At 49.4% G+C, this 16574-nt stretch overlaps 1 protein-coding gene across 1 annotated transcript; it reads left to right on the top strand.

The window, feature by feature from the left end:
- Positions 1 to 3529: 3529 nt before the first annotated feature.
- Positions 3530 to 10941, top strand: VSX1 (visual system homeobox 1). The gene is made up of 5 exons (XM_061125749.1): positions 3530 to 3953; positions 6275 to 6353; positions 6922 to 7045; positions 9167 to 9347; positions 10652 to 10941. The coding sequence occupies exons 1-5, from the start codon at positions 3530 to 3532 to the stop codon at positions 10939 to 10941; spliced, it is 1098 nt and encodes a 365-aa protein (XP_060981732.1).
- Positions 10942 to 16574: the final 5633 nt, after the last annotated feature.

Raw genomic sequence — 16574 nt, 5'->3', positions numbered from 1 at the left:
GTTCCTGGGTACCCAGGTACCCAGTGGGTAAAGAATCTGCCTGCAATGCAGGAAATGCAGGCAGACTTCAGTTCCATGTCTGGATGGGGAAGATCCCCTGGAGGAGGACATGACAACTCACTCCAGCAGTGTTGCCTGGAGAATTCCAGGGACAAAGCCAAGTGGGCTATAGTCCACGTGGTCGCAAAAAGTCAGACACGACTGAAGCGACTGACCACGCACAATTAGTGATAACTGGTGCAGACTCAGCTGGGGGCTTCTGGGAGGCCTGAGTTATCCCACCCAACAACTGGGGCGGTGCTTATACTCCGACTCCTGCTATATTTGGTCCTGGACTTCTCAGGGCATGTCACCCCTTGGTATTTCTGGCCAGCAGACTCTGGAGATCAGAGAAAGCCCGCAGGCAAAGATGTGGGGCCTGGGCACTGCAGCCTGTGGAACTGCAGGCTGCAGGCAGAATGGTCAGGGCACCGATGTGAAGAGGACAAAGAGCCTCACTACAAGGAGGAGACAGAGGCGGGAGGAAAATTCAGAGGCGCAGAGCCCTAGGACATCTTGGCGTAGATACACAGAGATGCTCTTTATTCCCGCAGTGCGAACCCCACTCCTAGCGCAGCTGCGCTTTATACTAGCAGCCTGGTGAGGGGGCGGCTCCCCAAAGCCTGAGACTGGTTTCCCTGAGCCACTTACATCCGGGCCAGCCTCTCGGCCTGGTGTGGGCAGGAGCCGGGACGCCTCCAGGCAGGCGGAGAGAGGGAAGTAGAGCGCACATTGGTGGTTGGCCCCAGACAGCGGCTGGAAACCTTCCCTGGAAAATAATGAGCGGAGAAACCTTTACTGATTAGTTAAATCCTAGATAATCCTGGTTGATGAAGGCAGACCCGGACCCCTTAACGGATTTAGGGTTTCAAAAACTGACTTGAGGGGGGTGGGTGACCCGGGCGGGGACGATGGAGCGGGCTCCGGCTCTGTCCTCAGATTCGTCTATGTTGGGAGGGGGCTGGGAGGCGCTTCCCTTCCACCGTTCCCCAATGCTGTCGCCCAACACTATTTGGACTCGAGGCACCCGCCAGGGCGCCGGGGGACAGTGCATTGTGGGTGGGCTCAGGGCCGGCTCACTCCCTCCACGTCTCCTGAAACCCTGGGCGCACTTCCCTCACTGCGCCGACTTTGAGCGGAGCGCTAGACCCGATACCCAGGGGCTGTGGCCCTAGCCGACCCACGGTCCCACGCAACGCCTGCAGGTGGGCGTAGGGGCGCAGATTAGCGTGGCGGGGTGGGGACGATTCTCACACGAGAGGGGGCAGTGAGATTGCCCGCCCCCGCAGCGCCCCCGCAGCCACCAGGCGGCGGAAGGGAAGGCGCCCGGGGCTCAGCTCTCGGTTCATCCTGGTCCCTCCCGCGAGCGCCTTCCTGTAGGTGGGGCCGGAGCGGGCGGCAGTGACTATTCCGTTCAGGAATTGCAAGATCTCCTTATAACTCCCACCCCGGGTCTTTCCTCTGTTTCACTTTACTTTCTCGATTTCTCTCTGCGTGTCAGGTGTGAGCGGGTTAAATACACCTCAGTTTCTCTCATCTGCAAAATGGGTTTTGTAATATCCTTCCTAAGGGGTTGGAAACCAGTGTGCTGTTGGCTCTCAGCGGCGGTCGAAATTGGGCTCCTTTCGGCCGGCCTTTTGGTACCCCGGGAGTCCCTGGCCATCTATTCGAGGCCTGCTCTGGTAGGGACTGGGGGACAGAAACTTCGAGACAGCGGCCCAGGCCAGCGGGTGCAGTCGGCCTTCCAACCTGCAGACAGGGCGCACACACGTCAGCCTCTGAGACCAGCCCCTGAGAAGGCCCCAGGATCGGCCACCTCAAGGCCGGTTGTCCCACCTTCCTGCTCAGGATGTTTGCAGTTGTGTGCATCTTTAGCAGTCTTCTTGACTGCGGCCCCAAATCCTGATTTACGAACTCCTGCTCCGCCGGGCGGAAAGCCAGAACATCGTGGCTGGATCTTGTACCCCAACACTTTCCCCTAAACCCAGAGATAAATTTGGGAAGAAATTGCTAGCAGAGCCCAAAACGACGCTGGTCCCTAAAGCCGCCCCCAGCCCCGAGCGACTCAAATGACAATTATCCTAAAGGAAAGTTATGGTTTTGCTAATCTCAGGAACAGCTTGCGAGGGGGGAGATTTGGGTCTTCTTTTAATAATGAAAAGTTAATGCGCAGCCTCTTGTAATTATCTTTATCGGAAGCCCCTCACTTAATCCTGAGGTTTGCCGGGGACCCACCCGGGTGCTCAGGCTTTGCCGGGTTCAGCTCCAGCTCCGGATCCTTCTCGGCTCCGGCTAGTCCCGGCTCCGGCTCGGCTCGGCTCGAGCTCGGGCTCGGCTCGGGCTTCGCCGCGGGGTGTGCGCAGAGACCCACCGGGCGCCCACGCTGCTCTGGGAGAGCTGCCGCACCCCTCGCTGAGCGCCCACCCGCCGCTCGCCCTCTCAAGGGCTGTACTGAGAGGTTCGGCTTCCCGGATCCCGGGTTTGAGAAGGATGGGATCCGAGCAATCCGGGTTGGGTAGGCTCGGATTTTCCGAGTGGCAACCAGGAGAGGTTTACCCACGTGCTGCGTTTCGAGACAGCTTTAACAAATACGGGCGCTTCACGTGAAAATCAGGCTTTCTTCGAAAAATTATAAAATCTGATAATAATTTGCTAGCTTCTGTGTGGGGTGGGTCCCAGTAGACACGCCCTATTTTCCAACTTACCTTCCCCATTTAGGTCTCGCCAGATAATATACTGGTACATACTTATAATTTTAAAATTCACTGTTCATCTGAAATTTCTATTTCACTGGACCTCCTGTAATGCAATTTGCTAAACGTGGCGCCCTTGCCCTGGCCCGGCCAGCCCGTTCAGGCCTGTCTCTACTTCTTCAACTCCCGTGAATTTTGCGACCCGGGACAGTCCGGCCGCTAGAGCGCTGGGGTGGGTTTGGCTGGAGATGGAGTAGGCACGGATTAAATATTTTCCACTCCTTTCCCCTTGGGGATTTTCAGGGAAGGCCTTGGCTCGGGCGGTGGCATTGGAGGGCTGGCGGGGTTCATACTGGCGGTAGTGGGGAGAGTGTGGCTGGGAACGGAGTCTTGGTCTTAATGGGCGACTGGGTGCGGGGAGGGCGGCTCCGCGCCGGGCCCTCACCGGGGAATCCACCGGGAAGGGGAGCGAAGACTCCGAAGGAATCTGGAACTTTCGGCTTTTAGAGGTTTAGGGAGGGGACGACTCGCGCCGAGAACCGGGGTGGGCTTGGTAGGGGGGACGACTGGAGAGGAGAGAGGAGAGGGTGCTGATGGAGGGGACCGCAGCTGGGAGGGCGGCGACCGAAGGGAGGGGGGCAGGTGGCGTCCCCAAGTCGCGGGGTCCCGGGCGTGACGCGTCCGCGCCGCGCTGATTGGAGCCCTCCAGGCGCCCGATTGTATAAAGCGCCCTCAGAGCTGCGCCCCCTCCGCGAAAGTGACGGACGAGAGGGTCCAGCCTAGCCGCCGGAGAAGCCATGACCGGCCGAGACGCGCTTTCCGACGGGCGTGCCAGAAGCAGGGCGCTGGTGCCCGGAGGCCCGCCCACCGGCTCGCGCCCCCGGGGCTTCGCCATCACCGACCTGCTGGGCCTGGAGGCCGAGCTGCCCGCACCTGCGGGCCCGGGGCCGGGATCTGGGTGCGAAGGCCCGGCAGCCGCGCCCCGCGCCGGCCCAGGGCTCGGAGGCTCCTGCCCTGCACGCGGAGCCCTTCCGCTGGGCCTCGGCCTCCTCTGCGGCTTCGGCGCGCAGCCCCCTGCGGCCGCCCGGGCCCCCTGCCTGCTCCTCGCCGACGTGCCCTTCCTGCCGCCCGAGGGGCCTGAGCCCCCCGCCCCGCGGGTCCCCGGCCGCCCACCGCCCCTGGCCGCCCGCCAGAAACGCAGCGAGAGCGTGTCGACGTCCGGTAAGGAGGCCAGCCCGCGCCGCTACTATCTCTTCCCTCGGCTCGGGTGGGTAGAGTGACACTCTGGCGCCGTGTCGGGCCCCACCCCAGCCCCCCAGATCTGCAGAAATGGGGACCCCAGAGCGTAGCCGTGCCGGGAAGCTCATTCTCGCACCCGCACCCTCTACCCTCTCCACCCCCACCCCCAGCCTCTCCTCAGGGCTTGGTCGCCGCCAACCCGCGGACACCACCACCCAATCTGGACCGATCCTGGGGTCTCAGCGACCCAACCTCCGGGGGACACTTTCCGCCACGCGGGGCTCGGCCTCTGGGTGCCGCAGGGGTCAGGAAACCTGGGTGGGGCTGCCTCTTTCATCAGCGGCACGGAACCCGGTACCCAACGGCTCCAGGACGGATTAGACGAATTGACTGACGGATTGACAGGCCCTTTACTAAGCGCGGGGCGGAGGCCTGGATCTGTCCTCCTCCAGGTGCTGAAGAGTGAGTCTGGGCACCCCGTTTCTCCCCTACTCTACGCACCGGGGAAGCGAGCTCGCCCGTCTTGCAGCAGCTGTGCCCAGATCCTCAGAGAAGTCGGCATGGACTGTGGGGGAAAGCAGAGAGCAGTGGAAATCGACAAAGACAGGGCGGAGAAGTCGAGAGGTTTGGGGCGTGGGGGAAGAGAACGGAGAATTTCAGAAGAGTTACAGGGAGAACAGCTATGTGATAGTAGACCGCAGAGCTGAGCATCCAGGCGGCTGAATGCAGAAACTGCGCTGGTCTCCACTGCTGATTAAAGGAAGCAGGTGCAGTCAGCAGACACCCACTCTGACAGGACTTTATTTCATGAATGTCTACTAGGTGCCAAGTTGCTTCGGTCCTCTCCGGCTCTTTGAGACCTGATGGACTGTAGCCCGCCAGGCTCCTCTGTCCATGGGATTCTCCAGGCAGGAATACTGGAGTGAGTTGCCATGCCCTCCTCCAGGGGATCTTCCGGACCCAGGGGTGGAACATACATCCCTGTGTCTCCTGCATTGGCAGGGGGGTTCATTACCACCAGTATCTAGCAAATAACCGCCCCCTTCCTAAAAATGCTGGAACTGATTTCATACTGTGGATTTTTTTCCCTGTGAGGACCCATAAAGCTAAGGCAAAATACAACCACATCCTAGCCTGTGAGGGTATTTCTCAAGACCAAGACCAATACTGTCCTGTGGAAACACCATGTGACTGTGAGTGTAATGAAAATTTCTTAGAGCCACAATAAAAAGGAAAAATAAATAGGTGAAACAGATTTAAATACTATGTCTCATTTAATCCAATACCTACAAAATATTGTCATTTTATGTGTAATCAATTTAAGAGTTATTAATATTTCACTCTGGGGGGATCTATTGTCTTCAGTTCATTGGATATTTCACGCTTACAGTTGGTCTCAATTTAGACTGGCCACATTTCAGGGCTCCATAACCTTATGTATCTAATGGTATCAGATTGGACAGCACAGATAGTATAATATCATAATCCAATTTTCTGGTGAACTCATTGATGTAGGAGTAAAACTGATATTATTTTACTACTTTTGCCTTTGTTAATTTACATTTAGTATTTTGAAACATATATGCTATTTAACAACAAACCTGACCACAGTTTGGTCTTCTAAACTTTCTTTCAGCCTAAATCTTCAATATAATGGATTTCAAAAGATAAAGCATAGGGGAGTGAGTTCTTAAAATTTTTGACGCACATCTGTGAATCATCTGGGCACCCTTGCCAAGAATGAGTTTCCCAGGTCCCACTTTCAGAGATTTGAAATCGGTACAGCAGGGCAGGGGCCAGCTCTGAGGAGGGTTTTGATGTCACAAACCTTAGTCCTCACCTTGAGAAGGGTTGGCGTAATGGCTAAGATAAGGAACGTGAGATGGAAGCAGAAGGAAGTGTATGAATTTGGAAGCTGAAGGGAACAGGAAATGCAATTAGTGTTCAAGTAGCTTAAGCTTCACACACATCTGGGGTTTGAATCCCAACTTCACTGTTGACAATCTTTGTGATCTTGGACAAGTTGATCTCTCTGTGTCGGTTTCCTCCTCTGTAAAAAGAGGATAATAATAGCAGCTGTCATAGAGTTTTTTTAATTTATGAAGAATAATGTTGATATGCATGGGCAGTCAGCTAAGCGCAGCACTTGGAATACGTCATCAGATGTGAAAACTGTGATCTTGTCTTGTTAAATATTCACATCCCCGACAAGTTCATAGCTTCAATCCTCAAATTAAAATCCAGAGGGCAAAATGAAAAATGTGCTCACCTCTAAAGTCCTCTTCCTCTCCTTGTGCTAACAGATGAGGACAGCCCTTCTGAAGACAGGAGTGACCGGAAGGCGTCCCCAGCCCCCAGCAAGAGGAAGAAGAGGAGGCACAGGTACTAAGATCCCACATGGCATTCCCCACCCCACCTTCCTTGAGACCCTGTGCCTGAGAAGGTCTGGTCCTGCCTTGGGGCAGCATGGGAAAAGACACAGTAGCCATCTGGGAATGTAACTGTGCCATTCCTAGGGGCTGCAGGTCAGCCTTTGTAGCATTTTATTAATGATGATGATTATTATTTTAAAAAGTTTTTTGCCACACCATGTGGGATCTTGGTTCCTCAATCAGGAATGGAACCGCCTGCATTGGAAGCAGAGTCTTAACCACATGACTGCCAGAGCATTTTGAGTGCAGCACTATTAGACCCTGGAGCATTTTGAAGACACAATTTTGTGGGCCCTTAAAATAGGTCTTCTTAAAATGAGTTGGTGGAATTTATTGAGGAGAAAAAAAAGGACCTAAAGAGCTCTGTTTTGCTTGAACCAAACTGTGGACTTCCCAGAGGCTACTCATTTGGAGGTGGGGTGCCCAGCTCTCATGAGGTGGGGAGCAGGCACGGGGTCCTCTGAGGCTGGGAAGCCTGGCCGCCTCCTGTGGTCATGTGTCCATGTGTCTCCCTGCAGGACCGTTTTCACCACCCACCAACTGGAAGAGCTGGAGAAGGCCTTCAGTGAGGCCCACTACCCTGATGTGTATGCCCGGGAAATGCTGGCTCTGAAGACTGAACTCCCCGAAGACCGAATACAGGTGCAGGGGCCCCCTCTCCTCCCAAAGGCACCCAGAGACCACGTTGTTCTCACACGCAGCGAGTCAGCACACAGCCACCTCGAAACAGCCCCTCCATCCACAAACTGAGGGTCATTTAGATGCCAGAGTCTCCCTTTGTGTTCATTTAGACAGGATGACCCCTGTAGCCTTCCAGCCTTTTCACCTTTTATTAAATCATTCTTAGAGTTTGTGGTGGACAGGGAGGCCTGGCGTGCTGCGATTCATGGGGTTGCAAAGAGTCGGACACGACTGAGCGACTGAACTGAACTGAAATCATTCTTAAAAATTGTACAATTTGTACCACATCTAGAAATTATGTAAAGATATCAATGAAAAAAATGGCTATCCATTCACGGCAGACCCTCAAAAAACCAGTGTAAGTAGCTGATGAGGACTTTCTGCACACCAGCTCCCCGCCATATACACACTTGACCCTGAAATATCACACTCACACAGAAGACTGGTCTTTGTCTTCATGTTAAGCCATCCTATGTGCTGACAGCACATCCTCTCCAAGTCAGAAGACATGCCACTCACTCCTTTTTTTTAGTTTTATTTTAATTAAAAATATATTTATTTTAATTGGAAGATAATTACTTTACAATACTGTGGTAGTTTTTGCTATACATTGACATGAATCAGCCCCCATTCTGAAGCCCTCTCCCACCTCCCTTCCCACCCCATCCCTCTGGGTTGTCCCAGAGCACTGGCTTTGGGTGCCCTACTTCATGCATCAAACTTACACTCGTCATTTATTTTACATATGATAATGTACATGTTTCAGTGTTATTCTCTCATATCATCCCACCCTCACCTTCTTCCACATAGTCCAGTAGTCTGTTCTTTATATCTGTGTCTCTTTTGCTGCCTTGCATATAGGATCATTGTTACCATCTTTCTAGATTTCATATATACATGTTAATATACTGTATTGGTGTTTTTCTTTCTACTTACTTCACTTTGTATAATAGGCTCCAGTTTCACCCACCTCATTAGAACTGACTCAAATGCATTCTTTTCTATAGCTGAGTAATATTTCATTGTGTATATGTACCACAACTTCCTTACCCATTCGTCTGCTGATGGACATCTAGGTTGCTTCCATGTCCTAGCTATTGGAAACAGTGCTGCAGTGAACATTGGGGTATGTGTGTCTCTTTCAATTCTGGTTTCCTTGGTGTGTATGCACAGCAGTGGGATTGCTGGGTCATATGGCAGTTCTATTTCCAGTCTTTTAAGGAATCTCCACACTGTTCTCCATAGTGGCTGTACTAGTTTGCATTCCCACCAACAGTGTAAGAGGGTTCCCTTTTCTCCATACCCTCTCCAGCATTTATTGTTTGTAGACTTTTTGATGGTGGCCATTCTGACCGGCATGAGATGGTACCTCATTGTGGTTTTGATTTGCATTTCTCTGATAACGAGAGATGTTGTTTTCATGTGTTTATTAGCCATCTGTATGTCTTCTTTGGAGAAATGTCTGTTTAGTTCTTTGGCCCACTTTTTGATTGGGTTGTTTGTTTTTCTAGTTTTGAGCTGCATGTGCTGCTTGTATATTTTGGAGATTAGTTCTTTGTCAGTTGTTTCATTTGCTATTATCTTCTCCCATTCTGAAGGCTGCCTTTTTACCTTGCTTATAGTTTCCATCATTGTGCAAAATCTTTCACATTTATTTAGGTCCCTTTTGTTTATTTTTGTTTTTATTTCCATTACTCTGGGAGGTGGGTCATAGAAGATCTTGCTGTGATTTATGTCAGAGTCACTCACTCTTTTTAAACAATATCTGACATTAAACTTTTGTTAAGATAAAGCAATCCAACAACTGAGGTTAGAAGCGACCATTGCTCGGTGAACATTCCCATCAGAGTAAAAACTGGCTTCTTTGCACAGTGTGGGATGCTCTGATTTTGTCTTGTCATCCTTGACTCCATGGAAACTTTGGTGGAAATTGATCCGGATCACCTAGCACTACCAGCCCTGTGAACTGTGAGACCAGGTGCTCCCAGAGAGGGTAGCTGGCCCTTGCATGCACCCCTCTGTGCTGGGGGGGGGGGGTCTCCTCCTAAAAGCCTCTCTGCTTCCCCTCCCACCTCAATCTAGGTCTGGTTTCAAAACCGGCGGGCCAAGTGGCGGAAGCGAGAGAAGCGCTGGGGCGGCAGCAGCGTGATGGCCGAGTACGGGCTCTACGGGGCGATGGTGCGCCACTGCATCCCTCTGCCGGACTCTGTCCTGGGCTCTGGGGAGGGCGGCCTGCTGGGCTCCTGTGCACCCTGGCTCCTGGGTAAGGAAGAGGGCCTTGCGGCCATGCCGCTTGGGCAATGTTCGGGGTCCCTACGCCTGGAAGGCCACTGCCAAGCCAAGCAGTGTAAATTTACTCCTATTTTTAATTAATTACAAGGCCTGGACTCTGATCGGTTGCCTTATTTTTCATTGGAACTGTGTAGGCAGTGTGTGGACAGTTCCAGTCAGGCCCTGGTTCTCTAAGTGGAATGATACATGTTCATTACGTGAAATATGTATTTCCAATGTTGAGTGCTGTCAGCCACACAGTTCAGAGCTCATGGCAGTAGGAAGCAAGATGGTGTAGGCAGTGAACCTACAGGCTGTTAACCGCATGCACCCTGGACTCTGGAGGTCTGGTTCTCTGTCCCGGTTCAGCTGATAATAACCTGCGACGTAGCTGTTCTGTCCCCTAGTTTTTGTGCTAGAACAGTCTGCTCTGTTGGGGTTCAAGCTTTGAGGCTGGACGTTCTGAGAAGCTGGCATCCTTACTGGTCTGTTGGCTATTACCGGAGAACCACGGGCTTGGAGAAATGAGTTATAGACAGCATCCAGGCAAATTAGGTGGAGAAAAAAACAAGGCAGAAAGTTAGGATTAGGGGGATGCTCTCGGGGCCAATTTTAGGCTGGGGAGGAGGAGGGTTTTTGTTCAACAAAACTTTTTTGAACCTCTACCCACCTGAAACTATGCTGGGACTGGAGATATCAAGTCATCTTTGCCCTCAAGGACTGGAGAGCTTGAGAGGGAACTCTGGGCAGGTCACCCGGCCCACCCTTCTGAGCTTACATGAGCAGGTGGGGTGAGCTTACTGAGTCTACAGGTCTGCGGCCTTACAGGAAAGTGGGCCTCGGGTTGCCAGACACCTCACTTTTTGAGAGAAGCTGGACATCTGGCTTTTGATGTAAATCTCTTGGTTTTAAAATCTTGCCAACAAACTTTAAAATAAAAATTTAAAAACCACCATGTCATCCAAATAAGGCATTTGCCCTGGCTGTGCCCAGTGTTGAGAATTACAAGAAACCCTAATGTTGAGAGTTACCTACAAGACTCTCCGGTGGGCCCCAGACAGGCACCAGTAACGGAAATCCTAATGGGATTTAGAGAGCAATGACAAGGAAAAAATTTACTTAATTGCTATATTTAAAGACTGGAGAAGGAAATGGCAACCCACTCCAGTATTCTTGCCTGGAGAATCCCATTGACAGAGGAGCCTGGAAGGCTATAGTCACAGAGTCAGACACGACTGAGTGACTAAGCACATATTTAAAGATATCTGTTTTTATTTAATTTTTATTTTTTGCCAGGGATGCATAAAAAGTCTGCAGGGACGATAAGAAAAGCAGAATGTGAAGAAAAGCTGGCAGCACTCTGGGGCTCTGAGCACCTCAAGGAAAGTTCTAGCCCCCGTCAGGCGGGACCCCAGAGGGGCTTGGAGGAAGGCAGTCCTGTGAGCAGTGTGGAAGATGTGGTCATTGATCTCTCTAGCTCCACACGCCAGGAGACTGAGAGAATGCAGCAGGGGGCCGGGGCTCAAGGACGTCCAGACTCTGAGGGGCTAGAGGGGCTCCAACCTGGGAAGGAGGGGGCCTTATGAAACCACAGGCCTCTACCCCCAACACGCAAAGGCTGGAAATGTGCGCATTCCTCACCAGCATTTTTCAAAGACAAATGTTGTCCAAGACAATGCTCTCAGCTGGATTTTCTCCTTCCTGTGTCAGGATAAAATGCAATGTCACTTGCTTTAAGAAGACAAATGGTGACTCTTGGAACATTCCACTGCATTCTAGAATGGAAATCACTCCTTGAAGGCACGTGAATCAATTAATTAGATCTAAAACTTTCATTCTCTTCTATAGGTAGAACTTGAGGAGGGAGGATTTCAAGCCCCAAACGCATTCTCACTGCCAGACATCCTGAGGTTTGGTTCAGTAGACTGTGTAGATTCATACGCTAAGTATGCTGTCCTTACACTGAATCAAAAAATACAGAAGTATTTAATCGACAGAGAATCATATATCTTCATAAACAGTGAAGACCTTGTGCAGCCCACATATGAATGAAATATGATATTCTTACCTTGAACTTGGCTTTAGACATTTCCATTTTCTTCTTAGACAATGATTCTGTGTCCCTCTGAGTGTCATTTGATTGGGTCTGTGTGTCTTGGAACACTTCCTCCAAGGAAGCCCTCTCTCCCTTCCCTTCTGATACAGCAGGGGACCATTTCTGAACAACTGTTAAATATCTATAAACAGGTTTTAAGGTCAGATCAGGCTTCTCGGTTTGTTAAAATTTATGTTTGAGAGCACTTTAGAGACTTGATTTCATGAATGTTTCCTTGCCTCTATTTCCTTCTTTTATTTATTATTTAAAAATAAATGTTTTGTGGTTTGCTTGGTTCTCTGCACCCCCTCTGTCCACATGTTCATTTAGTGCCACCCTGACCAAAGGCATCCCCATTTCCTGCCCCAAACTTTATGCCTGAAGCCTTCATGCTTGGCTGCAGCTCTTACCCTATGTTGCTCTGTAAACTCCTATAGGGCAGTGGCTGTGTCTAACTCCTTTTTTTTTTTTAAAAAAAAGGAAAACTTTTTATATTGAAGTATACCAAATTAACAATGTTGTAATAGTTCCAGGTACACAGCAGAGCGACTCAACCATATATTATACATGTATCCATTCTCCCCCAAGGTCCCCTCCCATCCAGGCTGCCATGTAACATTGAGCAGAGTTCCCTGTGCTATAGAGTAGGACCTTGTTGGTTATCCATTTTAAAATATAGCAGTGTGTACATGTCGATCTCAATCCACCTGCAATGTAGGAGACCACCTGCAATGCAGAGACACAGGTTTGATCCCTGGGTGGAGAACATCCCCTGGAGAAGGAAATGGCACCCCACTCCAGTATTCTTGCCTGGGAAATCCCGTGGAGAGAGGAGCCTGGTGGGCTACAGTCCATGGGGTCCCAAGAGTTGGACACAACTTAATGACTAAATCGCCCTCACCACATGTCAATTTCAAATTCCTTAACTATCCCTTCCCTCGAGTCCTTTCTGAGTTCAGAGTCCAGACAGAGCTTGTGGCTCACTGATGGGGAAGCTGAAGGGGAAAACGTGCCTCCCTGCCCCCCGGAAGAGGCAGAGGGGAAGGAGGGTGGGGACCTTCTACAGGTGACTTCCCCCAGGAATGGGCGCAGCACCCCTCAGGCCGGACTTGGCTCTTTAGTCTCTGCAGATGAGAGGACAGAGCCTCTTCCCTGTGGCCTCTTTTCTCATCCTGAGCTTGTCCCAGACTACTGTGGAAATTAAATGTCACCTATGCTTACCATCGCAGCAGCAAACCACAAGCCCCACTTTCTCTCATTCATTCTGGCACCTGGCGATCTTGCTCGAAGCCTGGGCCTGATGGTGGGAGGGCTGTTGTGAAGAGAATCTGGAAGTTGATTTCTCTGCCTCCCGCTGGACTCACAGAGCAGACCCCAAGTGACACGGCCATACTTCTTCCATTCCGTTTCCTGCCTCCAGCCAGTTCTCAGATTCTTGCCTCCATCTCTTCCTAGTTTACCCAGAGTTGAGTTTGAGGGAGAGAGCTAGTAGCCTGTGCAATTTATGTATATCCCACTCATAAAATAAAATATTATGCAGTCACTAAAAATAACAACGAGGCATATTTCTGTGGAAACATGTTCATGAAATGTTGCTGAATGGGAAAACTCCTAAATGAATCCCCCAAAGGATACAAGTAGGAAAAAATAGGTAAAGCAGAATAAAAATGCAATAAGGAAACTTAACTGGCATAAAAATGATACAGATAGTGGACAAATTTCTAGGCAAAATTACCTAAAGGAGGAGAAAGCAGGTAGAAGCAAAAGAGAAAGGTCCTAGAGACAGTAATAGAGGCCATTTAAAAAGTATATAAAAACACCGATGTCGCAGTTTTTTTCAGTCATAAAATGGGAATCATAATAGAACACCCTCGTTCTCGAAGAGAACGCAAAGATGTGTATGAAGTGCGTACCTCCGTTTCCAGCATGGCAGAGAAAGAGAAAAATATTGACTATTGTTGCCACTGTTACTGGCACTCCTCTTAGTCTTCAAGGCTCAAGGAAAATACTTGCCATCATCATTATGTAACAACATGGGACCCAATAAATAAATCATGGGATACAGGTCGGAGCACCGTGCAAATAGCTGTTAAGAGCCCCAGGGGCAACGGCTTAACTCTACTCAGTGTCTGCGGCCGCAGGAGAGGAGGTGCCCAACACGGAGAAACGCGCCTTGCCTGGTGAACTTGAACCCTGGACTGGGCCTTCTAGCAGCTAGGGGACGCAGGCAGGGTCTGTCCTGACTCCTTCGCCTTCCCCCCTGACTTGTTCCCCAACAAAGCCACCAGACACTCCGCAGGCCTCCTCACTTCCCATTGGTCAGAATTACTGTCACTCTTGGCTCTAAACCAATCAAGAGGGCAGAATTCTTCCGTTGGCTTAGGCCAGAAATTCACTGCTGGAGAAGGACAGGGCAACCCACTCCAGTACTCTTGCCTGGAGAATCCCAGGGACAGAGGAGCCTGGTGGGCTGCCGTCTATGGGGTCTCACAGAGTCGGACATGACTGAAGCGACTTAGAAGCAGCAGCTGCAGAAGCAGCAGAAATTCACTGCAAGGAGATCCAACCAGTCCATCCTAAAGGAAATCAGTCCTGAATATTCATTGGAAGGACTGATACCGAAGCTCCAATGCTTTGGCCACCTGATGTGAAGAACTGCCTCATTGGAAAAGACCCTGATGCTGGGAAAGATTGAAGGCGGGAGGAGAAGGGGATGACAGAGGATGAGATGGTTGGATGGCATCACTGACTCAACGGACATGAGTTTGAGTAAACTCTGGGAGTTGGTGATAGACAGGGAGGCCTGGTGTGCTGCAGTCCATGGGGGTGCAAAGAGTCGGACACGACTGAGTGACTGAACTGAACTGAAAAATTAACCTGTGGTCCCCAAGCTCCTCTTGCCCTGAAACTAACTATCACTGGGCTTCTCCCAGCAAAGAAGAAAAAGGAGTGGCCACTGACCAGCCAAGGGTCAGGCTGGCCACAGGCAGGATGTGAAATAATGTGTATGACATTTAAAAAACAAAGCAGGTGAAAATCCTTTGAAATGTTCAGAGCGTTTATCTTTGGATCATGGGTTAATGGATACTTCTTTTCATATTTTCTATGTTTTGTAAACTTAGTATGTAAAAATAAAATAGTTAATATGAATAATATTAAAATGCTAATTCCTCTTTCTTGATTTAGGGCTAAGTACACACAGGACAAGAATCTCATTTAAAAAACAGTGAAAACATTTTATAATACAGAGTCTGTATTTTACCTGCATTTCTTGTTGGGTCAATACAAGTGCCAAGTTGATAGAAAACACATGGTCCCTTTAAACCTTCACTGAAATCATGCAGCCAATGGGAATCTGACCACTGACAGTAGGACAGAATTGTTCCCAGCTTTCAAAATTGCTTGCCAGCTGAAATTTTGGCTGTAAAAGCCTAAAAGGAGATTTTAAAAAATTATAATTTTAGCAAGGTCAATTTGGACGAATTCTGACTATGAACCAGTGTCACCCTGGCTGCCTTTTGGTGACAGGAGCAGTCCATCAGTGCATGAGGAACATGTATGACCCCAGGAGATATTTTCAGAAATGATGGAAGAACAAGATATAGTAATCAATGTTATTTCTGTGGGTTCACCAGTATAAATACAATAAACTATTGTTCTCGGTGGTCTACAAATCATGCCCATATTGTCTTTTTTGATTCTCACAGCAGGTGAGAAACTGAGCTGCAGAAAAATTAAGTGAACTTGCTAAGCTGATTCTCAATTTCTAGGGCTCAGAGCCAGAAGAACTAAGTCACCCTTGAAGTAGACGGAGGTGGTGACTTGCTCGGCCACATGTGAGCCCTGCCTGAAGCTGTCTGGTCAAGCCTGAGAGCAGACAGACTGAAGAGCAGGGAGAACAAACGTGTGCAGATACAGAGGTGGCAAGGCTGGCCACCGAGGAAAGCATTCACTTTATGTTTAAAAATAATTATTTGGCTGCACCAGGTCTCAGTTGTGGCATGTGGGATCTAGTTCCCTGATCAGGGATTGAAGTTCAGAGTCTTAGCCACTGAACCACCAGGAAAAGTCCTGAAAGCGTTCACTTTTTGATACATTATTGGGACAACTGTTTATCTAAACGGGGAAAAATGAAATGGACTTGTTTCATGCCTTACAGGAAAATACGTCCAGATGAATCAGACAAACGTGAAAGGCAGAATTATGGAGCTTTTAGATGTCTGGGTCTAGAAGATGCTTCAGTTGCCCCAAAGTGGTGGTTGAAAACAACCACTTTATTTTGCTCACAGTTTCGTGGGTCTTTTTACAGCATGAGACTTACCAAGCCTCAGCCTCTCTTTCCATCCATCTATCATCTCATCTCTCTGTTCACACATTAGACACATTTTTCTGAACCATTTGAGAGGAAGCTGTTATCTCTGCTTTTCCAGCGTTTATTGAGATATAGTTGACATATATCATTGTGTAAGTTTGAGGTATACAATACGATGATTTGATACACATATAAATTGTGAAATGTAATAAGGTTAGTTAAACCATCCACATGGTTACTATTTTGTTGTTGTTATGAACATTAAACCTTTAGTTTCATAGCATCTTTCAGATATACAACACTGTTACCTATAGTCATTGTGCTGTACATTAGAGCCCTAGAATGTATTGATCTTGTAACTAAAAGTCTGTACTCTAACATCTTCCAACTTCCCCCATTTCTCTGCCACCTGGCCACTACCATCCTACTCTCCATTTCTGTAAGTTTGATATTTTTAGATTCTGCACAAGCCAGGTCATACCTTGTCCCACCTTCTCTGTCTGACTTGTTTCACTTAGCAAAATGCCTTCAAGGTCCATCCATGCTGTTGCAGATAGTAAGATTTCTTTTCTTTCTTTCTTTTGGCTGTACCAAGTGGCCCGTGGGATCTTACTTAGTTCCCTGACCAGGGATTGAACCAGAGCTCCCTGCAACTGAAGTGTGGAGTCTTACCACTGGAGGACCACCAGGGAAGTTCCTGGATTTTCTTACTTTTTAATACTGACTAGCATTCCACTGTACACACACATACTACACACACTACATCTTTACCCATTCATCTGCCAATGGACACTTACATTGTTTTCATACCC

This window comes from Dama dama, chromosome 23, assembly GCF_033118175.1.
Source record: "Dama dama isolate Ldn47 chromosome 23, ASM3311817v1, whole genome shotgun sequence".
NCBI classification, from domain to species: domain Eukaryota; kingdom Metazoa; phylum Chordata; class Mammalia; order Artiodactyla; family Cervidae; genus Dama; species Dama dama.
This window is presented reverse-complemented; position numbering and strand designations above follow the sequence as displayed.